The sequence below is a fragment of the Trachurus japonicus genome, chromosome 12 (assembly GCF_045865225.1).
Source record: "Trachurus japonicus isolate A0001 chromosome 12, Traja_1.0".
NCBI lineage: Eukaryota > Metazoa > Chordata > Actinopteri > Carangiformes > Carangidae > Trachurus > Trachurus japonicus.
In genome coordinates, this window is record NC_140918.1 from 27,475,990 (window position 1) to 27,502,403 (window position 26,414).

A 26,414-nucleotide genomic window follows, 5' to 3' on the forward strand; every position below is an offset into this window, starting at 1 on the left:
TATATGCATTTTTTATTTATTTTGACAAAGCGTAATTTTTGTAAAATGCATAAAGTGTAATGAAGTGACTACGAGAATAACTTTTTCAACATGACCAGTAGGCTAATATTTATATACAATGTATAAATGCATTCAAATTAAAAAGGATACAAGAAATAAGGAAACAAAATCAAGAAAAGTTCTGTTTAATTTATTATTGTAAATTTCCTGTTGACATTTTGTGGGTCAAAAAAGAGCTGCCAGATTAAAAGTTCTGTTTTATATTATTCCTGACATTTTATTATTTAACTAATTGTATTAATTATATAAAATCTTGTTTTAATTGATATTTAATTCTTAAGTAGCTTTTAAGTATTTTATTGTCACTCCACTGAACATCAGTGTAGTTAAATTGAAAAATATATTTTGGGAAGTAAGGAATCCTGTGTGATACATTTTTCCTAACTTTATTTAGGATAGGAACAGGTCGTATCCATAATGGGTACCAAACAGTTGAGATGGGATCATCTGCAAGTACCGGTCCGTGCAGTGTCACACTCCGGCCGCCTGGGGGCAGTGGAGGACAATAAATATGTTCACTGACCGAGCGCCACAGAGGGAAACAAGCGTGCAAAGCTGCGCTCATTCCTCCTCATCGTGGGCTCCAAGACACGCAGTGTGTAAGGTGGAAGTAACTTTTATCCCGCAGAGAAGAGTTCCAAACCGCCCGGGACACACATCTGGTCCAAAGAGTCACGGAGAGAGAAAACCATGTCGGCCTCATCGGCGAAAGTCAGTAGGAAGGAGAATTCAAATCACGACGGAGCGGACGAGACCTCTGGTAACGTTAAGGAATGGCGGTTATCCTGTACAACGCCATTTTCATTTGTTTTTCGTCATTTTGTTATTTTCGCTGTAGTTTTCCCGTGTGCAGTTTCCAGTTGAAATGATACGCGTTTGTGGACGAACGGCTGATTTCACATTTCCCTGGATGTACACGCCGAGGTTAAATGCTGTTGTGCAGGACTCCTCAGTAATGTAGCGTGCTAGCGTCGGCTAACCATGTAGCCAGCGTGATGGGTTAGCTAGCTGTTAGCTTACACTGGCTACCAACAGCGAGAAGCCATGAAGGGGGGGTGGGGGGCGATATTTGCATTGATAAAGCGGCATACAGCGTTGCGTGCAGCCGCTGTTTATGCAGACAGTTTAGGGGGCTTTGTTGCAGGAGGCTCCTGTGTGAACGGTGCAGCTGCGCGTCTCCCCGTGCACGTTGTGTCCGGAGCTCCACACGGTTGTTTGCACACAGTACTAGCAAGTGCAACACTCACCGTTTCCCCTCGGTAAAGAAAGGCCGAGCGGTGATAACATTAACGTTAGCATTGCGGTGAGTTAACATCACCATGCGGGGGGATCCTGTCTATTGTATGCGAGTTAGCCGAGCGGAATGTAAACAAGCGCTTCGGCTGCGCTGCAGAAAGCTGGAGCGTCTTTGTGAAGCGGCGGGTTGGACGTTCATGTGTTTAATGCGCGTGAAGAGACCGCGGCGGAGCTCGCGCCGTGTTGTTACCAGCATGAGGCGAGCGGCTTTTTGCAGCGAGACGTCGTCAAGCCCCTCATTCAAACCAGGCCGCCTTTAGCAGCAACAGGAAGCACCAGACTGCAGGAGGCAGTGGGTCTGTCTGCCATGAATCCACCATACACACACACACACACAGTCGTACACACAACCCAACAGGCTGGCGTCCCGCGTTATTTAATACACCACACACGCAACGGAGAGACTGAGAGGAGGTCCCGTGGCTGCACAATCAGACTTTCACTGAAACCCAGATATACTTTAAAAACCGAAACATCTGATCACTCTGTAATCACGCTGTAAACGGCACCACTCAGACACAAGCGAAGTTTTTCAAGGATTACGTTGAGAATATATTTAAAGATACAGTTATTGTAACAAAGAAATCGGCTCAACGTCGGTCTATACAGTCGGAATCAACACGTTTGCTTCGTCCTTTCCTTATGTACAAAAGAAGCCAGGAAATGATAAGAGCAATGCAGCAGGTGTTAATGATTAGTCAATTATACTCAGTGTTGAGGTCACTGTAGTATTGAGATACGGAGTCCGTATCTGGCCCTCGATGAATGGATAATGTTCTGAAAGGAAAATCACATAGACTATAACTAATTCAGCCCATTAAATTATTATTGATAATAAGCCTATTATCAGAACTTTATGTTCAATAAAATAATAACTAATAAGATAATTTCTTTTAAGACAAAAAAAGTTAAGTTTAAACAGAAAAAATGTATTTGTAATACAAATCAAATGCCTTTGAAATAAAATATAAATATAAATTTGTATTTGTACTATCTTGGATCCCTTTAATTTGTTTTGACAATTTTGCAAAACATGCACTATATGCAGATGATTTGATTCTCTATCAATGCACTGTGGGAGTCACCACAGCTTTCTAAAAAAAAAAAAGGTTGTAGTGCAGCCAGCCAGTGTCTGATTAATAAGTTGAACAAATTGTAAATAAATTGTTAACATAAATCATAATGGTAACCCAGTATGACACATTGTTGAATTTAAATGTAACCTGAAATAAATCTTCCAGGGTTGACTTTAATTAGATACTGGACAGTTGCAAAATAATACATAGGCCAATAGAATTGACTGAAACTAATAAGTGCAAATTTAATATGAACTGGCCTCGGCCTAATGTTAATATTGAATGTTGTGCTATTTCCTGCGATATATATTTAGAATTTTTCTGTTTTGCAGTTTTTCTTTGCGTACTGCAGTTCTCAGTGTACTTTGGCATGTGACAAATAAAACTTTGAAGTGCTTTTGGGCAGTATCACGTAAACCTAGAAACATAATACCATCTTATTACAGTAACAACATACAAAAAATAATATGTATGATTAAAAACACTAGAATCACTTGTTTATTATAATCATGTTGTATATTATTAATAATTTACCAATATTAAATTAAAATAACACTATACTACAAACATAATGTTATCATATAGTATATGACTGGATTTGGCCCAGACTGTATCAATATAAAATTTTGTAATGGAAATTTGCCAACATGAGACCTACTGAATAAAAATACCAAGAGAAAATCAAACAATATTTAAAAGCATCTCATATTTTTGAGGGATTTAGATTTAGACAGATTTTATTTCAAAGAGAGGAGAGAAAATATTGGTCAGATCTTATTTGAGAATCTGTCAAAAATGGAGACTTCAAAAACCACATTTTATAATTATTCACAAATCAAAAACCCAAGACTCATCTTCAACTGTATCCAATAATTCCATCTAATAAGGTGAATATTAAAATGCATCAGGTTCACTGTGAGCACCACTTAGAGACTTGGTAGAGAAAAAAACTCCAAACTAAGACTGTGTGGCAGCGTGAGATGAATTTAATTCCATCATCAGACACACAGGGATGGATATAAACTGTTATTAGAGATCTTTAATTTGGAGAGAGGATACTGATCCCTGTGAGAGTTTGAAATAAACTACAAAATGATCTGGATTTTAAAAAAATCTGTGCTTGAGCGTTCATGCATTTTTTAACACACGTGTCGGCTCAGATGAATGAAACCAAGACGAGCTTGAAAATCAAGTCAAGAAACATCACAGATGATAGTAGTGATAAAAACTGGGCATCAAACCACCAACCCTGTGTGGGTTTATTGTAGAAAGTATGATATGATGTGGTGTGTGTGTGTAAACTCTGGCTTTGTTTGATGTTTGTTAATTGATGTTTTTCTTCTCCTTTCAGAAAAAGAGCAACAGGAAGCCATTGAACACATTGATGAAGTACAGAATGAAATTGACAGGTGAGTGTGAGTGTGTTGAGCAGTAACAGCAGGTGGTTCACACAGAGCTTTCTCATTAACGTCTTTGTTTTTTTCTCCCTCCAGACTGAACGAACAGGCTAGTGAAGAAATTTTAAAAGTAGAGCAGAAGTACAACAAATTACGCCAGCCGTTCTTCCAGAAGAGATCAGAACTCATAGCCAAAATCCCCAACTTCTGGGTCACAACATTTGTCAACCATCCACAAGGTAAGCGCACATTGACTTCATCATCAGTGGGACACTTCTCTTAGACGTTATTGTACATGTAAACTGACGGTGTGTGATGTCTGACCTGCAGTTTCAGCTCTGCTGGGGGAGGAGGACGAGGAGGCGCTTCATTACTTGTCGAGGGTGGAGGTCACCGAGTTTGAGGATATCAAGTCTGGATATAGAATAGATTTTGTGAGTTGTCTGCTTCACTTTGTGTTTGTACGTTCTGAGTGGACACGCTGTGACAGAGGTGTGACGATGTTGATGTTCTGTCTCCTGCAGTATTTCGATGAGAATCCATACTTTGAGAACAAAGCCCTCTCCAAAGAGTTTAACGTAAACGAGAGCGGAGATCCCGTCTCCAAATCCACCGAAATCAAATGGAAAGCTGGAAAGGTCGGTCTCACCTTCACTCTGCGTGTCTGTGTTAGTTGTTAATGCTGTCACACAACCTCCCAAACATAAAGGGCAGGAACAGAAGAATTGAAAAGTTTAGTTTCACTTTCAAATAAAACAGTAATGGACAACACATGAAAAATTAAAAATAATTGAAAATGAAAATAATTCGATTTTTCATATCTGAAAAGGAGTGGGAAGAAGTGAAACCTATTTACTCCCACCCCCCCATTCATAACTATCAAGCTTCCTTGTCATTAATTAATTAATTTATAAATGAATATAGCTGGATTTATTCTAATATATTATCACTAATCTTTATCTCTCTAATATATAAACATATACAAACACATATATACAAAGACAAACTGAAGGTACCACAAACAGAGCAACAAATAAAACTGAGAATAAAATTCAACAAATCTTAAGTTGCCTGCATGCTCCTTGTTAATGGTACTGATGTTTATTCTCACATCAGTAAACATTGAACAGCCTGAATTCTCAACCACATACATTTTGTCTCTCAGGACCTGACGAAGCGCACGGGTCAGTCGCCCAACAAAGCCGGGAAGAAGAGGCAGCACGAGGAGCCGGAGAGCTTCTTCACCTGGTTCACCGACCACTCAGACGCCGGAGCCGACGAGCTGGGAGAAGTGATCAAGGACGACATCTGGCCCAACCCGCTGCAGTACTACCTGGTAGCTGTCACACCACACAGCCCCTTGTTAACGCACCTTGTTGACTGTTGAGACAGGAAGCTGAGATCCATGAGTTTGAAGTTTCATCTGAACGTGTCAGCCTCCTCTGCTCTGTAGCAGCACTTAACTTGATTTCACATCTCTAGTAGCTCTGAGGAGCGTCTGGTTGTGGATTATCACTTGAAGAATCAGAATGTATCATCAACTGGTAATTGTTGTCCTAACGAGTCAATTAAGACCTAATGAGCCAATGAAGTTCTCAATTACTTCATACTGCACATGTTTTACTGATGCTGCAATTACTGAGACTTCTCCCTAAGCCGATGAAATAAAATCATGTCAGCATCAACACAGAGGAAACTAACCGGTGTGTAGCTTCAGCCTCTAGGGGTCTCTCAATCAAGACATGGTTGGTGATGTCACGGAATAGTTTGGGACAATGGCAGTTGTTGTCCTCTTGTGGTTTGGTTTGGATTCCTAAAGTGTCAGTGGTTCAAAAGGTCAGATGGAGACATTTGACAACTAACATCCTTCATCTGATTAAAACAAATAGTTAAAAACCACCAAACTGAATTAGCCTGACATGAAATGACATGTACTGTTAACCACAAATAAAATCACAGCTTTCTCTGGTTATATCAGATTAAAAAAAAAAAACTCCTATATGACGTTGAGTCTGTCCCTCCGTGTGGTGTGAGACCAGACTGCGGCAGTGACAGGGAGTGAAGCTCAGGCTGCAGCCTCATGCGGTGCTCACCTTTAACCTGTGAATGCTCCTCAGGTCCCCGACATGGAAGACGAGGAAGGTGACGGAGACGACGACGATGACGAGGAGGAGGGTCTGGAAGACATCGACGAGGGGGAGGAGGAGGAAGGCGAGGATGAGGATGAGGATGGTGATGGAGAAGACGGAGAGGTGAGGACAAAGTACCGTTGTGGTTCATAATGTTCAGTCCATGAGAAGACGACCACCCTGATACAGATGCTGACAGCTGGGGAGTAAATCTAGGGTTGATGTAGAGAGAAGTTGAAGAGTTGAAGAATGTCCTGGATTGGTTACACTGAAGATATTTATTGAGCTTGACCAAGGAGAGCAAAAGAGTCAGTGATAGTGTGCATGATACTGCCTCTATTCTGAGCAGACAGACCACAAACCTCAGTTCTTATATGAAACAAAGTGGAAAGAGTCTGTGTAGAGAGACGTTTAGGCATTCTATTGGCTAACGTCAAGATAAAGGTTTAACACTTCCTCGGTAGAGTGGAGGTACCAATTGTTCCATCTCTCCTCCGGCCCAGTGTTATCACACATGGCTCCAACTATCAGTCAGTTCTGCAGCTTTGTCTAGAAGAACGCCAAATACTGAGGTTTAGGATGGAAAGGGAGGCAACATGGCCTTGGCATGAGAGTCAGAGGGAGTGCAGGGAAAGATAACCGTCTCGTACGAGACGAGCTGAACCTCAGTAGGTTGAACAGAGCTGTTTGACCTCTGGCCACACAAAGTTTCTTGTGGAGCATCTCAGATCCTCCCTCACACCGACCTCTGTTTTTTCTTCTCTTTCAGGACGACGGAGAAGACGATTAAACGTTTCAGCAAACACCTTTTTTTTCCCAGTCCTCCCTCTGTGATCATCCTACAACCCACGGGAGCAAGATATTTTCTTTTGGGGTGGGGGGGTTTTGTAAAAAAAAAAAAAAAAAATTCCTGTGTGTTGTCAGCCTGTCCATCCTCCTTCCTCTGCAGCCAAGAGCCTGTCCACGCCACCATGTCTACAGACCAGCTCACCACGGCAGGTCTCCGCGGGTCGCAGTGGGGTGGGGGTGTCGGTGGCTCTTTGGAAGTCTCACCTGTCATTGTTTCTCTACATCTCCCAAAGACATGCAAAAGAATAAAAAAAAAATTTGTAGCATTCTGCACGTCATCCTACGTAGATTTAAAATACGTACAATAGCAATTTTTATGTAAGATATTAAATGACAGTTTCTGTTGAAGTTGTGAGTTCAATAAAATAAGCCATGGTGCAGTGATAACTCAATCATAGCATCTTTAGCCACTTTTATATATAAATGTATATTATAATATATCCAGTGGTGGGGGGCGGGATACTAAGGCTTATTAGAAGTTGCATTTTCCTTTGTGACTTATTGTACTAATGGAACTGATTGAAAGCACCAGCTTGTTCCTTTCAACCGTTGTAAATGTTTTTGGGATATTCATGTACCTTGGTAAGACAGTTGTTAATTGTACACACTTTAATGGGGGGAGGGGGTGTGGTTGGGCAGCAGGGCTTTGACACCGAACTCTGGACTTCTGTTGAATAAATTTTCATTATCTTGTTTTTCAGGCACCCACAACAAAGTTTGAAATGTACATTTTTTTATAAAAACAACCTAAAGATCTAATTTTGGGCGCGGCTTAACATTTTGAGATGGGAGAGAGATTTCTGCAGAGTCCTGTGAGGAATCTGCAGCGTTTCTCCTGTTCCACTGGAAATCTGTTCACGTTAAATTAAGTGTATCAGTTGCTTTGTTACAATAAATAAATGTGTACATGATACTCGGAGTAGTTTGGTCACAGGTTGGTAGTCGAGCCGCTGCTTTTTGATTAAAAAACCTGTGTCTGGTTTTCCCATCGGGTTCAGCAGTGAGGAGCTTCCACCTCTTGTGTCATTGAATCAGCAGATAAGCAGCACAGTATTTTCTTTCTGTTATTCAGTGGTTTACAGGCATGTCCAAACTATTCAATTATTCCTGCTGGTTTTTGTTCCACAAACCAAGAGCACACAGCTGGACCAATCAACTCTGAAGACTGAGAACAGTTGATTAAATGATTGAAATCTGGTGTGCTGCTTCATGGTTGGAACAAAAATCTGCAGTCACACCGGCCTTTCGTGGAATAGTTTGGACATGTCTGGTTTAAAACATACACTACTTATTACTTATGTACAGCCTGTTTCTGTCCATGCTATGTACATAGTTGATACAGGTGTAACAACGATGAAGACAGTGAAGGAAACATGTTATTACAGCAATAAATAAAACAAGCAACAGTTAATTGAAAAAATTTGTTATTGTAGGCATCCTGAGGGCATCCCGAAGTCCTGAAATGGCAATGAATAACGTTAATTAAACGAACTCTAATGTGACAATATGGAAAAAATAGTAGCATGTTGTAGCAACTGAAGGATGCACACACACACACTCCACACAGTGTGTTAATAGGATAGAAATAAGCTGCGCAGGTGTTAATGAATGTCACATTATGTAAGGAGCTCAGGGTGTTTATTCACAGGGCAGGGCTTGGCTACTATCACAGGTCTGCGCTGTAAACCTCAACCCCGTACTCTTCGAATTGTAACAATGGCGTCCATCGTTCAGTTCTCCGCCGACAGAGGGCAGACCATGGATGTATTATATTGGGGCAGACATGTCGTGTCTACAGGCCCGAGGCAGCAGCCAGCCACTACGATACTACATCGACATACTTATAAGACCCCTCAGTTACATATGTGATATAGGAAAAACGTATAATGTGTTATTAACTGTGTAATTACGGTTTTTTTTTTAACGCCATAAATGCGCAGCTCCAGCTGGCTCTTTTATTCTGGAGAAGAAGCGGAAGTGATGTGAGACTGAACCGGATATCCGGTCCGTTACCATGGACACGCAATCTTTGTAGAAAATGGCTCCGGCGTCTCCACGCTCCAGGTGCTGGGACAACAACAAACGACACTGTGGGTGTGAAAAACATCACGCAGGAGGAAAAGCCCAGACCCGCTAGCATTCAGAAGTCAAGTGTGCAGTTAGTTTAACCACTCGAGTCTAACGTCACTTAGCTTAGCCTATGAATGGTCGTTAATTGAACACGGCTGGTCCTTAATGAAACACGGTTAATAGTTAATTGAACACGGCTGGTCGTTAATTGAACACGGTATGTTTACAGACGAAGCCCTGGACTCAGTGAGTGTCCCGTCACTGTGGAGGAAGTCCCTGCAGTCTGAGCGAGAGTCGGTACGGTAACGTTAGAGCAGCAGCTCAGCCTTTTACCTCACCAACCGGGCTCCGTTAGCATGAGGGGCCGTGGACTGGTGTCTGGTGTGGACTGTGGGTGTGAAACATGTGGAGCTCGTTAGAAACACGACAGTGTAAACACAGCAGTTAGCTAGCTGTCAGAGGCTAACTCTCAGTGGTGTTATGAAGTGTGACCACGCGCAGTGGCGATCCTACAGTCTGTGGGGTCTGTACGGAAAGTTAAGAGACACTTAAATTCTGAGTTTAGCACCCAGTATAATTTTGTGTTCAAACATTCAAGGTAATACTTAAGCGCTTTTCCAGAAAGGCTGAGTCATATAACTGTTTCTGACATGTGGATCTTTAATTAAATTTGTGTAAAAGGGACATTACACAATACTTTTTCATCTAGACCTGACCACATTAGACCAGATCCTGATTCAAAACCACACGATTTACACAAATCTGCTCTAGATTATCCCAGGGAGGATTAAATGACTTCAAAACACAGTTTCTCATTTTGATGTTCCTGTTTTTGAAAATACAAAATACTGCATTTTTCTCTAAATCATTTGATTATGATTATTTGTTTATTTAATCTAGACCCAGAGATTAAGAGTGAAGTCGTTTGGTTTTTGACAAGGGTCTATTTTGGAAAAGTGGAAAAAATATTACTTTCTCCTTTCTGGAAAACATTACAGTGTTACTTTGAATATTAAACACACTCATATCGCATTAGGAGGTGCAATAAACAGGACCGGGAGCTCAGCTGACATATTTAAGTTTCTCTATGGGAGATACCGTAACTTCAGCATCTTCCCATACAAGTGACATTATATAGGTACTCCTGCCAGATGATAAAATTTACAGATTTCCCTAAACGCCACCTCAGGGGCAGGAGATGGATGGTTTCCTCTCCTGACTGTGCAACTCCAAAACCATTTGACTATTCATTTTCATGTTCAAATGAAAGTCTGTTGTATACAGCTGTAGCACCCAAAGCTAATATTAAGATTTTTTTAGTCAATGGAATATGAGTCCATTAAAACCTAAATCATCAGTATTACACCTGATTAAGTAGATTTCTCTGTCTAATTCAAACTGTGCTCTTGCTGTCAGTTAATGTGTATCCTTCAGTAAATAACTGGGTCTTTACTTGCTGTGCTGCAGAGAGGCTGTCAGACCAGAGCGGTGCGCAGTGCCGAGGCCCAGGTCCAGACCGTGTCCACCACCACCGGCTCCACCCAGACGGAGCCTCAGGACCAGGAAACAGAGCAGCTCCTCCAGCAAAACCATGACCAGCCAGACCCACCTGGCCTGAAGGACTTCCTGCAGCGGGTCGAGAAACTGGTCGTCACAGAGTTGGTCAAAAATGCAAAGAGTCACGCCTTCGATGGGTTCCAGGTGAACTGGGGCGATCACAGTCAGCTGGTAAGCAGGATCAACGAATCAGGAGGCTGCTTCTTTGCTTATGGAGAGAGTGGTGTGCAGTGCATAACGTCGATCTGTTGTGTTTGCAGGTTTCCTGCCTCCATCGTCTTCAACATCCCATCGCTCAGGAGAAAGGTCTTCATGTGACCAGTGTGTCCTGGAGTTGTACAGGTTCAGTCATTGCCTGTGCATATGGTCGGTATGTTATTGCACCATGTGTCACCTTATTGAACATCTCAAGCTCACTGATTATTCTCTAGTTGTTTTCACCTCATTATTATGTCATATTTTCATTCTTCATTGTTTTTTTGTTTTATTTTATTTGCTCTTTCCAAACCTGGGATTGGAAAGGAGCAGGATGAAGAGAATTATTATAATACCTGCTCCCTTCTTAAAACAAAAAATGCTTACATCAGATGAAATGCCATAATAATGAACTGCTATTCTACTTTGGTTATTGTATATTGTATATTAATAAAAACAAAGATAAACAGTGAAATTAAAATACCCCCCCCCCCCAAAACAAAACAAAACAATTCTTTATTATTACATGTTTTTTTTGTTTTTTTTATATGTTTTTATATAATACCTAAATACCTATGTCTGTAACATCCATTGCACGTCTGTCCGTCCTGGGTGAGGGATCCCTCCTCTGTTGCTTACCCTGAGGTTTCTCTGATTTTTCCCTGTTAAAAGGGTTTCCCATTCAGTTTTTCCTCAGTCGATGTGAGGGTCTAAGGGCAGAGGATGTTGTTATGATGCCATGTAAAGCCCTTTGAGACAAACTGTTTGTAAAAACGGGCTATACAAATAAAATTGCCTTGCCTTGCCTATTTTTTGCTTATACATTCGCTTAAACTGGAAAATTTTTGTACAGCTTTTTTCTTTGACTGTTGAGGAATTCCACATTTTAACACCACTACAGAAAAACACATTTGTTTAAACATAGTCTTTGCAATTTGGTTCTTGAAATTAAAATTTCTTCCATGATTGCTCCGTGCACCACAACAACGTCCCCAATTCGGCCAACTCTTTGAGCTTCAACAGCCCAGAAAATATATATATACTGTATGTATATTATTCTTAGTGCTCTTTTCTGCAATAAAAACAATGGCTTTGTGCTACTCATAGAGGTATTCCCCCATATTTCAATACAGTAACTCAAATATGGCATAATAAGTAAACGATACGAAATCCTCATTGTCAAACAGCTTAAACCGTTAAGCTCTTGACATGTGGTCGGAGTGGTTCAGTTGAATGTGTGTGTGGGTGTTTTGTGTCGCTAGGATTGATGATGGACATTGGACCACTGAGAAGTCGTTTGTGTGCACGTGGAACCTGCAGCGTCGAGGCCTGAGCTCCAAACAAGCTGATCTGGTGATAGATGCTCCGTCTGCCGTCACCGCTCTGTGCTGTCACCCGGAGCAGCCCGCCCTCATCGCAGGTACACACACTCTCTGTGTCAGTTAATAATGGTAGAATTTTATTATATGTTTATAAATGACAGTAGAGCCAGGGTACAGGGTATACTAGGCCCAGTTTAATATAATACACAATTTTATAAATATTTAAAGTATGGGGGTTCCTGCTTCATCTCTCCATCAGTTTGGGGTTCCTTGGCCTGAAAAAGGTTGAAGAACCCTGACAGAGAGAGATAATATTAATAGTGTGTGTATGTGTAGGTGGTCTATACAGTGGTGAGGTGGTGGTCTGGGACACCAGTCGGACTCAGGACCCCGTGCTGGCCCTGACTGGGATGTCAGCGGACAGCCACAGGGAGCCAGTTTACCAGGTACAGTCTGTTTCTAATAAGTGATGACAGGTTTTGGTCACATGAGCTCAGTGGAGGTTCAGTGTCACATGATCTTTAAAAAAACATCAGCCTGATGGTGTCTGTTCTATTTTCTCTAATTTCAAGTGAAGAAACTTTAACTTGGATTATTAATCTGATATGTAGATTAAAAGACATCATGTACACTTTGTGTGTGTGTGTGTGTGCAGGTCACCTGGGTTCCTCTGCAGAAGAAAGGGGAGTTTGGGGTGCTGAGCGCTGGCTCAGGGGGGAGGGTGCTGCTGTGGACCGTGGACTCTGAGCAGGGCGTGTTTGTCCTGAGTGCAGCCTACGCTTTAGTACGACAGCAGCTTCCTCAGAGCAGCACGCTCAGCCTCAAGGTGAGTGTGCAGAGACTATATCACTGTGGTCAGTCTCACAATATGTAAACAGGGAGTCCTAATGTCTTATTGTGGAACAGTTTGTCATAATAAAAGCACACTGGTCTTTGACCTGAGGGGTATTGCACAAAACCTAGATAAGGGATTAAGCCGGGATATGTTGGTTATCCTGGCTTAATTTGGCCTCAAGTCGGTTGCATGAAAGCAGCTCAAATCTATCCTGGTCAAGTTACCATGGTGATTCATTCTCTGCAGCTAGCCTGCTCCAGACCAGGCTAACAGCCAGGCTTAGTTGATTCTGTTGTCTTTATCTGTGAAGTCAGCAGTCACTCTGATCAGAAATCAACGTGTTTCAGACAGTTATTCCATGTCCTTATGTTCATATTGGCCTGATTTATAAACAAACAAAATACATTTACAAATCTGTGTCCATCTATGATATTTTATGACCACTAGTAGCTATATATTACTGGCTTCTCATAAAAAGCAATGTAGCAAAAATGGCATATAGATTTATTTTTCTATTTTTTAAAATAAAATGTTAATATATTGGCTTAAATATTGGTTGAGGTAAGAAAATGAGAATAAAATTGAGTGACTGTGAGCAACCACCTTCCAAATAATTTATACACCTCATGTGAACATTGTTATCAGCAATTTATTGAAGCAGCAGACTGCATAATGTTTTTATATTTACCGGTAATTCATTTTCACCTGTTGAACTTTTGGTCACTTTTGCTGTATAAACTTGTATTACTTGTTATGTACTTAAGATTATAAGGAATTTGGACAATGAATCAACTTCCACTGCTCATCATTTAGGCAAAGTGCACAACTGTTCATTTGTGAAAGGAACTTGAGTTGTGATTATAGTTTTGGATTATTCAATCAGTCCACAGTTGTCCGCTGCGCTCTCTCTGAGCTTTATGACAGCGGTGCTTTTTTTTTTTTTTAAGAGGTGAGTCACCTGACGTCAGCACTAAGTTCCTGTTGATTGGAGGAAAGTGGCCACACCCGTCCTCTCATCAGTGAATCTGTGATCAATGTCTGTGGTCTACTGACGAGAGAATAAGTTCCACCTGGCTTGACAAAGCCGCTGCTCCTCAGCCTGGCTCGGCGTTAGTGCAACCAATTAAGCCAAGATGCTCCGACCAGACTAGGTCAAGCCGCGCTTGCTCAGTTATCCTGGATTTCTTTATTCTACTTTTGTGCAATAGCCCCCTGGATCAGGTTATTCAAATTATGCCTGCAGATCTGATACCACTGCTGGACTGACTGAGAATTTATCTGAGGTTTCAGTATGTGTGTGCTGTCAAACACTGAGACCAGGGGCCTGTTGTTCGAAAGTAGAATAAAGATATCCAGGATAAGTGGGAAAGCCAGGTTGGACAAAGTCTCATAAGTCCATCCTGGTTTAGTTGGTTGTTGGAACGCCGAGCCAGGCTGAGGAGGAGCAGCTTTGTCAAGCCAGGTGTAACTAATTCTCTCGTCAGTAGACCACAGAGATTGATCACAGATTCACCGATGAGAGGACAGGTGTGGCCACTTTCCTCCAATCAACAGCGGATCTTAATGCTGACGTCAGGGGACACACCTCTCTTCAAAAAAAAAAAAAAAAAAAAAAGCACCGCTGCTGTCGTAAAGCTCAGAGAGAGCGCAGCGGACAACTGCGGACTAATTTAATAATCCAAAATTATAATCACAACTCAAATTCCTTTCACAAATTAATAGTTGTGCACTTTGCCTTAATGATGAGCAGTGGAAGATGATTAATTGCACAAATCTGAAGTAAAGTTTACAGCACATGGCCAAATGTGCAACAGGTGAAAATTTATTAAATATTAGAACATTATGCTGTTTGGTGCTTCAATAAATTGCCGATAACAATGATGACGAGGTCTATAAATTATTTGGAAGGTGCTCACACTCACTCAATTTTATTCTTATTTTCTTACCTCAACCAATATTTAGGCCAATATAATCATAACATATTTTATGAAAATAATTTTGAAGGCCTAATTATGAAAAAAAAGCCTAATAAATATTGTAAATGTTATTGCTAATGCATTTTATTTGTTTATAATTCTGGCCAATATGTACATAAGAACATGTATGAAACACATTGATTTCTGATCAGAGTGACTGCTGACTTCACAGATAAAGACAACAGAATCAACTAAGCCTGGCTGTTAGCCTGGTCAGGAGCAGGCTAGCTGCAGAGAATAAATCACCATAGTAACTTGACCAGGATAAAGGTATCCAGCTTTCCAACAACCGACTTGAGGCTAAATTAGGCTAGGATAACCAACATATCCCGGCTTAATCCCTTATCTAGGTTTCGAACAACAGGCCCCAGATCTCCAGTCAGTGCTCAGGCTGCACAAACAGCTTCAGTGTTGAGTTTAGCTGCCATCTGTCTGAGTAAATCACTGTTTATTGTGGTTTCTCCCCACTTAGAACATGTGGTGCAGCTGGATGGCAGACAGTTTTGTCAATTTCCTTTGTACAGTGCATTGTGGGGCAGTAAAAAATTAACCCTTTGCAATCTTTGGACTTGGCTTAAAGGGATAGTTCAACATTTTGGCAAAAATGCTAATCTCTAAAGTCTTAGCAGTAGATTTATTACCTTTAATTGTCGGTGCAAGTTAATTTTAGAACGGCGGAGCAGAGCTGCAAGCTGCTCAGAGCTACGCTACGGAGGCTAATGGGATTTCTTGGTTGTGACCTGCACATTCACCACGCTATGAGATAACGTAACGTTATGAGACAGAGTTGTTTTCAAGGTAAATTCATGCAAAACCGCTGATGCATGTTCTTGTCGGGGGCAGTTTTTAGGCAAGCAGTCTCTGTATTCACCTCAAACAGCTCTTGCGGACAAGGTCACAACTTTGTTTTGGAGTTGTTGGATTGTGTATTGGATGAGTTTGATGAGAGAAACCAAGAAATCCCATGAGCCTCCGTTGCGTAGCGCTGAGCAGCTCACGGCTCTGCCGTTCTAAAAATAGCTTGCACAGACAATTAAAGGTAACGAATCTACTCCTAAAACTATAGGGATTATGGCAATGGGACAATTTGCCAAAATGTTGAACTATCCCTTTAATCACTTTTGAACAGTCGTGGAAAAGTGACAGCTGTGTGTTGCCCACAGGCTCGAGGCAGCAGCACTGTGGGCGTCACCTCTCTGGCTTTGTCTCCATGGGACCCCGACACCTTCCTGGTGGGCTCTGAGGGCGGCCTGCTGCTCCGCTGCTCCTTCTCCTCCAAGACGCTGGCCGCTGCTGCCACTGAGGGTCAGAGTGTGACCCTGAGAGCTCCAGCCGTCTTCTCCTTCAGGCCATGCAGCGGTCCCATCCACTCCATCCACTGCTCCCCCTTCCACAGGTGACAGCTCCACACGGACCAGACTAACACTTGTGCTTATCATTCACATGGATCAGTAGTGACTTGGACCTGTGTCTTCTGTAGGAACTTGTTTGTGAGTGCGGGGACTGATGGTCTGGCCCATGTCCACTCCATGCTGCAGGCCAACCCACTGCTGTCTCTCAGGGTGTCAGAGTCCTATGTGTTCCAGGTGCAGTGGTCTCCAACCAGACCGCTGGTGTTTGCTGCAGCCACAGGACAAGGTGCCATAACACAACTGTCTGAGTGATGTGTTTTTATTTACACATCTAGATCTGTTACTATTTGTAGAGTGTAGTCAGTCTCTCTCTGCCTCCTCTCACTGTGTCTGTGTCTCTGTCCTAGGTAAGGTGCAGATCTTCGACCTGGGTCGCAGGTCTCTGAAGCCGGTGGCCAGCATCGAGCAGGGAGCTGCAGGACAAGCTGCTACCTGTTTAGCCTTCAACTGTCAGAGCCCCCACCTGTTGGCCGTGGGGAATACAGACGGGACAGTTGGTGTTTGGCAGCTGAGTGCTGATCTGACGGAGCAGAGCCCCAGAGAGAGCAGCCAGCTGGAGCAGATAGCCAATCAGGTGGCAGAATGAGACTCATTACCTGGAAGGTCACAGATCTGTTTTGTATGGGTAACTGTGCAGTGAAAAAAACAACATGTTCAAGACTAAAGACTCACAAATAAAAACAAGTGTGTAGAGGTTTCCAGTTCTAACCAGTAGCGTTTATTAAAGCACACTGCAGTTGTTCAGGTGTTGGTACAACATCATTGTTACTATTAGGTTCTTAATTTGATCGAAAGCACAAGCTAAAACAGCTAAAACAATCACATTCAGATGCAGACAGATCACTATGCTATCATGAAAAGCACAAAGTTAAGGTAGCGCGAGATAAATAGAACAGACAGTTGATATTAGTGAGATTTTGTGGTGCCACAGTCATGCAGTTTCAGCCGTGTGTTCGTGTCGAAGTGTGTGGGGAAAACGCGTCCCGATTGGTCACTGGGGGGTGAGGGATCAGTTGACGAAGAGCGAGCGCGTGAATTCAACGAAGTCGAAGGCCGACGGAAGCTCGCGGCCCTTGCCGTCGAGGTACGGCTTCATGTGTGAGAGACAGTAGTCGGCCTGCTCCTTGCTCAGGTTCTGAAAGGAAGAGAGGGACAGTGAGACATGGAGGACCAGACCAGAGCCTGAGAGCAGAACCACAGAGGAGCAGCGCTCTCACCTGGTAGAGCTCCTCTTTAGTCACGTAGGGTTTGTTCTCGGTGCTCAGAGCTCGGAACGCGCTCTCTATCTCCTCACTGGACTTGACGTTCTCTGTCTCACGGCTGATCATAAACGCCATGTACTCCTGCAGCGACACGTTGCCGTCCCTGCACACACACAAGTTTGTCACTTGTTAGGCATCATACACCAGAGTGCGCAAAACACAAACAGCCATACTGTTCCACACACAGACCTGTTGGGATCCACCGTGTCAAGTATGGACTCAAACTCAGGATCAGGTTCTCCCTCTTCCACCATGGGCAGGTCGTAGCCCAGCGAGCGCAGACACGACTTGAACTCCTGGTGGTTCAGACGACCAGACTTCTCCTTGTCGAAGTGCCTGTGGAGAAGCAGCAGAAGGTGAAGCTGTGACTCAGATCAGATGCTGGGGCACATCATGGTGGAGACAGCAGGTCAACGACACTCACTTGAACATCATGCTGAACTCCTTCAGAGCCTCTTCTGTCACTCCAGTGGTGTTTCTGAAACACAGAGCATCAAGTGATCAGCAGCAGCCTTAAAACACAGACACTTTTCCTCTTTCAGAGGAAACTGAGGTGACTTATTTGTGAGAGTGATGCTCTGGCTGAGAGCCAGTAGGTTGACTGTTGGTGTGTACCTGGCCTGTATCTGCTGCTCCAGGTTGTGCTGCATCCTCATTCCCAACTGGTCCAGCTGGTCCCACTGCTGGGCCAGGCCCACTGTGCTGTGTTCTGTGTACTTGTTGTCTAAGATCAGCGCCTCCTCCATGGCTGCTCCCAGGTCTTCTATCTTCTTCAGCTGGCTGCGCATGGCCCGGATCTCCTGGTGTTTACGCTGCGCGCGCACGCACACACACACACACACACACAAACAGAGGGTCACATGACGTCACCTCCGTTAACACGAGCTGCAGCAGCGCTGCTGTTAAACATCAGGGTCTTTACCTTAGTGGCCTCCAGCTGTGACTCCAGGGTTCCGGACTCTTCCACCATACACGACCTGACACCAACACACACCATGTTAGAGAGGCAGCAGAGTCTGGACAACTGCTGCACTCACACACTCACACGCTGTTAGACGACACATTCCTACAACCGTCTACACAAACCCTCATGAATGATTAAATGTAGTCTGGAGGTGCAGGTAAACTGGTTCTGGAGTGTTTCATTCAACATGTCACTCGTGTGTGGGCCTGTTATTCTGTCTCTATGTCCTCAGGGTGGAGATTAATTCATGTCTAAGATCTACTGCTAACCCAAACCATGCAGGGCAGGGCTCCTGCACACAGAGTGGAAACTGCAACATAGTGAAGCTCAATATCAGTAATAGAGGACAAATAAAGCACAGAAATAAACCACAACGACCAAATGAATAAGAACACTTGTGCAGTTTCCAGCTCTGCGGTGCAGACTACACCAGGTGAACACTAGCCAGTCCACCAGCTGGAAGCAGTGCTGTCTGCAGCCTGGTGCTTTAGGTCTGAGGACTGGGTGAGTGTTAGTAGAGCAGGGAGGTGCCCAGCACACGGCAGCTTCTATCTAGACTCAAGTGCATGAGGTCACACAGCCCTCACACCCGCGTGAGGTCAGAGGAAGCAAAAGGAAACAAGAGCGAAGCTCGAAAGAGAGGTTGACCTTCCAGAAAGATCATCAGCAACCTGGTACTGATAGACACAGATAACTCGTCGATAGGCTATGCTATTCAGAGAGAGGACCAGAGTCAAAGGTCAGACAGCAAACAGGAAAACAGTCATCTACATCAACTCTGAGCAGGAGGAGCGTGTGGTTGTAAACTGCTCCTGTGAAGCTTCATTTCAATACGACACAACAGTTACCTCCATCACCACCATCACCACCGCATCCCATAACACTCACACAGACATCATAAAAAAGATAAAAAAGGTGATATTAACCCATCCAGAAGGTACGTCCTGATTAGCACAGTGATCCCAAGCACCAGCGCAGAAGCAGCCAGAGGAAGAGGAAGGAGGGGGAGGAGAGAGAGAGACACAAATACACATTAACAACATAAGGCAACAACACACAAGGCTCAACAACAGTGTGCAGAGTGGTGAAGTGTCTGGTGCCGCCATATTCAGTGAGCCAAACACCTCACCAGTCAACAGAACAATCGGTGGTTCAACAGGAAGGCTGAAACAGCAGGAAGCACCTCGACTCAATACTGTCGTGGCTGAGACGGAGCCGTGTTCGAAGGAAATCTGGTCTTTCTTGGAAAAGTCTGGTCAGAATTAACACCGACTTTCACTAAAGGTTCAGCCTGCTGAATTTTAAAATTGAGCAGCAGGCTGAGAGACTGTGCTTTGTGTAAACGAAGGAGGCTACCGCATCTTCTTCCTCCTGCAGCTGTCAGAGCCGCTCTCAGCACTAAACACAATTCACAAGTGTGTATTTAGAATTCTTATTTACTATTTTGTCTTAATCATACTCCATTACAAATACTACTTTCTTTTTACTGCTATGTATTACCGGTCCAATACATTTCTTTGCTGTTGTCTGTACATTTCCCCGTTGTGACAAATAAAGGATTATCTTATCACATCTGGCAAAGTATCTTCAGTTTGAATCCCACCAGTGGCCCTTCCCACATGCGTAGTCTACGAACTTATACTCCTGCTCTGTAACAGGCTAAGTTACCATGGTAACTGAACTCTGAGGCAAGGATTATACAATAACATAAGCCAGGATTTCCCACTATCTGCCTTGATGGAAGCTTAAGCAGGTGGGCTGGAACAGGCCTGTACCTGGTCTCCTGCAGCCACTGGTGGAAGGCGTTGGCGTGCTGCGCAAACTCCTGACGCAGCTTGTCGTTCTCCTCCTGCCTCCTCTGCTCCTTCTGCAGCTCCAGCTCGCGCTCCTGCAGCAGCAAAGAAAACAAGGTCAGTGAGCCAACACCTGCAGCGGAGAGGTGGAGAGCAGGGAGGAGGAAACAGAGTGAATGTGTTTGGGACCTTGATGATCTTCTGCAGGTTCCTCCAGGTCTCCTCCAGGGCCTCCATGGTGAACCAGGTGTAGGGGTTGGACACCACCTGGTAGCTCTTGATCTCCTGGTCCAGCTCGGCCAGCAGGTTGAAGTCGGCCTGGGCCGAGCTCAGCGAGGAGCGGAAGGCCTCGTGGGCCTCTCTGAGCGCCCGGATCTCCTCCAGAGAGTTACACCGGACCGGGTCCGTCAGGTCCTCCTCCGCGTTCTCAAACCAGCTGTTGAAGGCTGAGGCTTTCTTGGCGAATGTCAGGAACAAGTCTTCAACCTGAAGCAGGAGAGATGTCATCATTATAACTCTTCACTGATTTAACTGATGTTACAGTTTACTTTGTATCAACATGACCACCATCAGGCCTCCTCACCTTTCTGAAGTGCTCCTGAGCCTCCAGAAGCTTCTTCTTGCGGGCGGCTGAGTTGGACAGCAGCCGGTTCCAGCGCTGCATCAAGGCGGTGTGGCGAGCTTCGATGGGCGTTGACTGGACGTGCTTGGTGGCCAGCAGCTGGTCCTTCAGAGCCGTGATGTTGGTGATGCCCTCCTGCTGGAAGGCCTGCAGGCCGGCATCAAACGTCTCCTGCGGACACACACAGACACACACACATCGTCAGGGGAGAGGAAACGCACAGCAGTGTGAGAGAGGAAGAGGAGGAGGAGAGGTACCTGCTTGGTGAGCAGGGTCTGCACAGACGACAGGTCTCTGCCGTAGTCGTCAGTCTTCAGGCTGTGTTCCTTCTCACCTGAACACAAACCACATCACTGGTTCACAACTGATCGAAGCTCAACAAACCAGAAGGACTCAACACACCGACACCTCACACATTCCTCTGACCATGTGCACACACAGGTTTCCACAACAATACAAGTTACTGCAAAGTGAAAGTATTGATATAGCATTTCATGCGTCTGGGCCCTTATCTGGTTTCCAACACGATCACTGAAGGAACAGATTTATAATGAAGGAAACGAGGAGTCAGGATGTTGTTAGCCTAGCTTAGCATTACAACTACAACCAGTCAAACCTGGTAGGGCTGTCACATCGAAATTCGCTATTCAAACAGACTTTGAATTATTTTCAAAAAGAGAATATTCGAAGGTGGAAACTGAACATGTGCCTTCAGCAACAAACAATTTAGTTGTTGTGCACGACGTAGAGCTGCAGCTTCAAATATACGAGCAGGCTTTTTTTTTGAATTGCTCGTTTATTCGGCTAGGGCGGTGTGCTTACGCGTTCCTACACTACACGCACACATTATTTATTTCTTTTTATCGAGCAATCCGTGGAGCACTTATGTGCCGATCACGGATCAACTGTGATCCGTTGAACTACCACTTATAATATTTCGATTTCCTTTCTTGAAGTTTTATTGGTAAAAGCTGGTAAAACTTGTGTTGCAAATGTGGTTGGAATGCCCTTACATACACATAATAATAAGCTGGTATAGCTGGATATAATGAGAAAAGAATATAATAGCCCTAGTTCTCTCTAATCAATGAACTCCTCTGAAGCTACAGAAACTCTCTGCAGGTGAAGGACATGAGTCTGAGTGCGTACCGATCCAGGACTCCACCACGTCGGCCTTCCAGATGAACTGCAGGAAGGCAGAGTTCTCGTCCAGCTTGGCTTTCCTCTGAGCCGCCGCCCTTTCCAGCTCCGACACTTTGCCTCTCAGAGCCGACATCTTGGCACTGATGTTGTCCACGTGATGGTTGTTCTGTTGGAGACACGACAGACATGTTAATACACCGTTCCTTCAAAACTCCTACAGATGAACCCAGAGACAGATCAGATGCAGTCGTCACCTTCTTGATGAGCTCCTCTCCGTTAGCGCACACGTCGTTCACTCTGTCCCTGTGCACGGTGAAGTCCGTCTCAAACGCCTCGTGCTTCTTCAGTAAACCCTGCAGACGACAACAGTTTCACCAACGCTCAGTAAAACCCATCAGAGCAGTTACAGTATGAACACACTGATGTGTTTGTGTGAAGAGCAGCACCTGCACAGCAGCCAGCGTGTCTCCATAGTCCTCACTTCCAACCAGATTCAACTTCTCATTAATCCAAGCTTCTTCCTCTTCCACGTTTGCCACAAACTGCTGGTACTCCAGCGACTCCTCCAGTCTCTGTCCCCTGGAAGCAGAGACACACACACACAGTTACACAAAATCACACAACATTTGTCTTCAGGCTGCAGCTGTGTGGCAGAGCGAGTCCCTCAGGACTTCAGGACCAGGTTTACCTCGCTCCAGATAAGTCTTTAAGTTCCTTCCAGTGGTCGACAAACTGGGCGAGCCTCTGCTGGATCTCCTCCTGACCGATGGTGTTGTCATCAGACAGCTTCTTCCCAGTGTCCAGCACCGACTGGAAACACACACAAGTTCAGCAGTTAAGGCAGAGGAAGTCTTGAACTTTAGGAGGAGCTGTTCCTCATGCTCACATCCTTCGTGCTAAGCTAACTGTGCTAACTACGTTCTGACACCAGAGCTGGTGCTGAACAGATAGAAATCTCCTACTTTTCTTTGACCTCTATGAAAAGAAGAAAAAGAAAACCCTGAGGTATCGATTTCAATGTTACTACCACAAGGAACTGTGGAACATCATCATCTCCCTTCCTTTAAAAAAGAAAATTTACTTTGAAAAACGAGTTAACGAGGTAGGAAATGATAGTAAAAAACTATGGAACATTTTAAATGATCTGACAGGGAGAAAAAACAAAACGAATCCATCCTTTATGGAGGCAAATGGCAAGTTCATCACCAAGTCAAATGAAATTGCAAACTATTTAAATGATTATTTTATTAGCAAACTAGAAAAAATAAGAGGAAACATGTCTAATCTAAGTAATGATATATCTCACCTATTAATAAGAAATAAAATCATGAATGGAAAAAACCCCAAGTTCAAACTGGAGAATATAAGCACTAACAAGGTAAAGGATTTCCTAAAAAATTGCAAAGACAAACCATCGGGTGTTGATGGCCTTGACAGCAGGCTTCTCAAAATAGCTGTTGATCAGATAGCTCCTGCATTAGCCCATATAATTAATTTAAGTTTTATGTGTGGTACATGTCCACAAGCATGGAAGCAGGCGAAAATAATCTCACTGCCAAAAAACAAGAGAATGCCCTTTTCCAGCTCAAATAGCCGTCCTATAAGTTTATTACCAGTATTAGGAAAAATAATGGAAACGATTGTATTTGAACAAATTAATAATTATTTATCTGCTAATAACATTATCTGTAACTCTCAACATGCTTATAGAAGGGCTCACTCCACGGCAACGGCGCTGACTAGCATGTCTGATGATTGGCTTAGAGCAATTGATAACAAAAATATGGTTGGTGTTGTATTTCTGGATTTCTCAGCTGCTTTTGATGTAATTGATCATCACTTACTACTAACAAAACTGTCCTGCTATGGCTTTGAGCAATCTGCACTTAATTGGTTTTATTGGTTTTATAGCTATCTATCACTCTATCACTTACTACTAACAAAACTGTCCTGCTATGGCTTTGAGCAATCTGCACTTAATTGGTTTTATAGCTATCTATCAAACAGGACACAAACAGTATTTTTTAACGGCAGCTACTCAGAAACCAAAACCACGACATGTGGAGTACCTCAAGGGAGCTGCCTTGGTCCTTTATTATTCAGTATTTTCACAAATGATTTACCGTATGTATTAGAGAAGGCTAACACAGTTATGTATGCGGATGACGCAACCATATATACATCAGCATCTACTAATAATGTATTAGAAACTATTATGAATAAGGAACTAGAAAGTGTGGCTGAATGGGTTAAAGAAAACAAGCAGGTCCCTGAACATATCTAAAACCAAGTGCATGATTGTAGGCTCAATCATAATATTGATAGAAATCCTGTATTAAATATTAAAATCAAAGATATCACTATAGACCAGGTACATGAGACCAAATTGCTGGGAGTGACAGTTGACAACAAATTATCATGGAAAAAACACATTAATAATATGATTGCAAAGATGGGTAGAGGTATATCAATTCTAAGAAGACATGCAACTTTTATAAATATAAACATCTTGAAAACAGCAATCCAATCGATAATATTATCACATCTCGACTATTGCCCAGCAGTTTGGTCAAATGCCACTGGAGACATGTTAAATAAACTACAATGTATACAGAATAGAGCTGCCCGCACAATACTTAAGTGTGACTACAGGACAAGGATAATTTCTATGCACAAGAAACTTAACTGGTTACTGGTCAAAGACAGACTATTGTACTCACTGTTTGTTGTTATTAGAAATATATCTGTCCTAAAAACACCTGTTATCTTGTTTAAAAAACCTCGCTTTTAGTGCAGAGAGTCATAAATATATCACCAGACATGCAGCTGTAGGAAACTTTACATTACCTAAAGCAAGATCTAACGCCATCAAGCGTACGGTGTTGTATAGAGGTATGAAAGAATGGAATTCACTGCCGAAAAATATCAAACTCACCACGAACACAAAGAAATTCAAAATATTAATAAAACAGCATTTATCAAAGTAAGACAACATGGTATATTTATATATGGAGTATATTTCGATGGATATAGGATATGTGTTATTATAATGTATATTCGGTAGAATGAATGTATATACAAGTATGATGTGTGATGTGTAATGATGTATACATATATGATACGTAGAAATGTGGGTAATCGGATTAGTATGTGAACAATTAATATAACGAAGAATGAAGAATGAATGAAGCACAGTTAAGAAATGTAAACACTTATTCTGTTTTTGTTTTGTTAGGTTAAGCATATCGCTCACTTGTTTTTTTTGTTTTAAATTTTTATAATGTTTTTGTTTTGTGTTTTCAACTGTATATTTGATACTGTTGGACCCCAGGAAGAATAGCTGTGGCGTTGCTGCAGCTAATGGGGATCTTAATAAACAAATAAACAAATAAATAATCACAGGGTACGACAGCCTCTACTGCCTCAACTCAGGTGAGATGGTCCAACAGAAAAGCTCTGAGCTTCCAACACAGTGTCAAATCAAATGAGTGGAGGAGTTGTGAAGGTGTCAGTGAGTGAAGCTCTACCTGGATGGCCGGCTCATGAGCTCCCAGCTCGGCCTCCAGTCTCTTGTGTTTCTTCCTCAGATTCTGTACTCCTGTCAAATCACGTCCGTAGTCCTCCGAACTCACGAGCAACTTCTTTTCTCTGTGCGGGGAGAGGAGGGGGGTTATGGTAAACATGTGGTTAAGTTGTGACATGACTCAGTCACCCCCACCTGGTTCATGTCTACAAGAAATAGGGTAACTGTCTTACTTGATCCAAGATTCCTCATCATCCAGGTCCCTGAAGAACTGGTGCAGGCGGTGGGACTCGTTCAGTTTGGCGCGGCGACCGGCCGCCATGCTCTTGATCTTAGTGAAGCGGCTGTTGACGGCGTCACGCTTGTCCTTCACCTGTGTGGTGTCGAAGGCGTTGCTGCCCATCAGGCTGTCGGCCTGGCCGTTCAGATCCTTCAGACGATCCTACGGGGGAGGGGGGGGGGCAGAGGATCCCACTGTGATTCTGCATCATGTGAATCTCATTTCTGGTTTTACTGCTACTATAGACTCTTTTCTAATTGTGACAAGTCAGAGACAGACAGCTGCTGTGTGTGGTGGTGAATACCTCATGGGCAGAGATGTCGGCCTCCAGCAGCTGGTGTTTCTTCAGCAGGTTGTTGACCGAGGCCAGGTCTTTACCGTAGTCCTCAGAGGCCAGAAGAGCTTCCACCTGAGAACCAACCACATGCATCAGTCTGTGACACGCCCACACATGGGAGATGATGCCAGTGTTTCCGTAGGTCACACACACACACACACTCACCTCAGAGAGCCAGAAGTCAAAGTCCTTGATGCCGGTGTTGAAGTTCTGCTGCTTGTTGGCCTCTTTCAGTTTCTGGCTCTTCTCTGCAGATTTGTTGACCAGGAACTGCCACTGTTCATCCAGAGCATTGAGCCGCGCCTGACAACAACAG

General features: G+C 43.4%; 3 protein-coding genes across 22 annotated transcripts in view; 2 read left to right on the forward strand and 1 right to left on the reverse strand.

The window, feature by feature from the left end:
- The first annotated feature begins 623 nt into the window (after positions 1 to 623).
- LOC146977688 (protein SET-like) lies at positions 624 to 7,718 on the forward strand. The gene is made up of 8 exons (XM_085794086.1): positions 624 to 820; positions 3,784 to 3,841; positions 3,926 to 4,068; positions 4,160 to 4,263; positions 4,354 to 4,467; positions 4,995 to 5,165; positions 5,947 to 6,081; positions 6,728 to 7,718. The coding sequence occupies exons 1-8, from the start codon at positions 751 to 753 to the stop codon at positions 6,746 to 6,748; spliced, it is 816 nt and encodes a 271-aa protein (XP_085650212.1). The 5' UTR covers positions 624 to 750; the 3' UTR covers positions 6,749 to 7,718.
- Positions 7,719 to 8,903: 1,185 nt separating this feature from the next.
- On the forward strand, positions 8,904 to 17,268 carry dync2i2 (dynein 2 intermediate chain 2). Its single transcript, XM_085794110.1, has 9 exons — positions 8,904 to 9,174; positions 10,345 to 10,605; positions 10,695 to 10,804; positions 11,892 to 12,049; positions 12,288 to 12,397; positions 12,607 to 12,777; positions 15,926 to 16,158; positions 16,243 to 16,400; positions 16,522 to 17,268. The coding sequence occupies exons 1-9, from the start codon at positions 9,097 to 9,099 to the stop codon at positions 16,758 to 16,760; spliced, it is 1,518 nt and encodes a 505-aa protein (XP_085650236.1). The 5' UTR covers positions 8,904 to 9,096; the 3' UTR covers positions 16,761 to 17,268.
- Positions 16,870 to 26,414, reverse strand: part of sptan1 (spectrin alpha, non-erythrocytic 1) — a 35,191-nt gene continuing 25,646 nt past the window's right edge. For 11 of the 20 annotated variants that reach the window (XM_085794103.1, XM_085794102.1, XM_085794096.1 and 8 more), the window contains 20 exons: positions 26,264 to 26,401; positions 26,066 to 26,170; positions 25,715 to 25,923; positions 25,486 to 25,606; positions 22,647 to 22,768; positions 22,405 to 22,537; positions 22,213 to 22,311; positions 21,965 to 22,124; positions 21,073 to 21,149; positions 20,777 to 20,986; positions 20,383 to 20,679; positions 20,176 to 20,288; positions 19,327 to 19,344; positions 19,049 to 19,111; positions 18,359 to 18,413; positions 18,052 to 18,248; positions 17,861 to 17,914; positions 17,626 to 17,772; positions 17,392 to 17,539; positions 16,870 to 17,309 (listed from right to left, as the gene is read on the reverse strand). In XM_085794103.1, coding sequence (XP_085650229.1) covers positions 17,184 to 17,309; positions 17,392 to 17,539; positions 17,626 to 17,772; positions 17,861 to 17,914; positions 18,052 to 18,248; positions 18,359 to 18,413; positions 19,049 to 19,111; positions 19,327 to 19,344; positions 20,176 to 20,288; positions 20,383 to 20,679; positions 20,777 to 20,986; positions 21,073 to 21,149; positions 21,965 to 22,124; positions 22,213 to 22,311; positions 22,405 to 22,537; positions 22,647 to 22,768; positions 25,486 to 25,606; positions 25,715 to 25,923; positions 26,066 to 26,170; positions 26,264 to 26,401 — 2,592 coding nt within the window. In that variant the 3' untranslated portion in view covers positions 16,870 to 17,183. The remainder of the gene's footprint in view (positions 17,310 to 17,391; positions 17,540 to 17,625; positions 17,773 to 17,860; positions 17,915 to 18,051; positions 18,249 to 18,358; positions 18,414 to 19,048; positions 19,112 to 19,326; positions 19,345 to 20,175; positions 20,289 to 20,382; positions 20,680 to 20,776; positions 20,987 to 21,072; positions 21,150 to 21,964; positions 22,125 to 22,212; positions 22,312 to 22,404; positions 22,538 to 22,646; positions 22,769 to 25,485; positions 25,607 to 25,714; positions 25,924 to 26,065; positions 26,171 to 26,263; positions 26,402 to 26,414) is intronic. The other 9 variants (XM_085794106.1, XM_085794105.1, XM_085794104.1 and 6 more) reach the window with 2 other exon arrangements.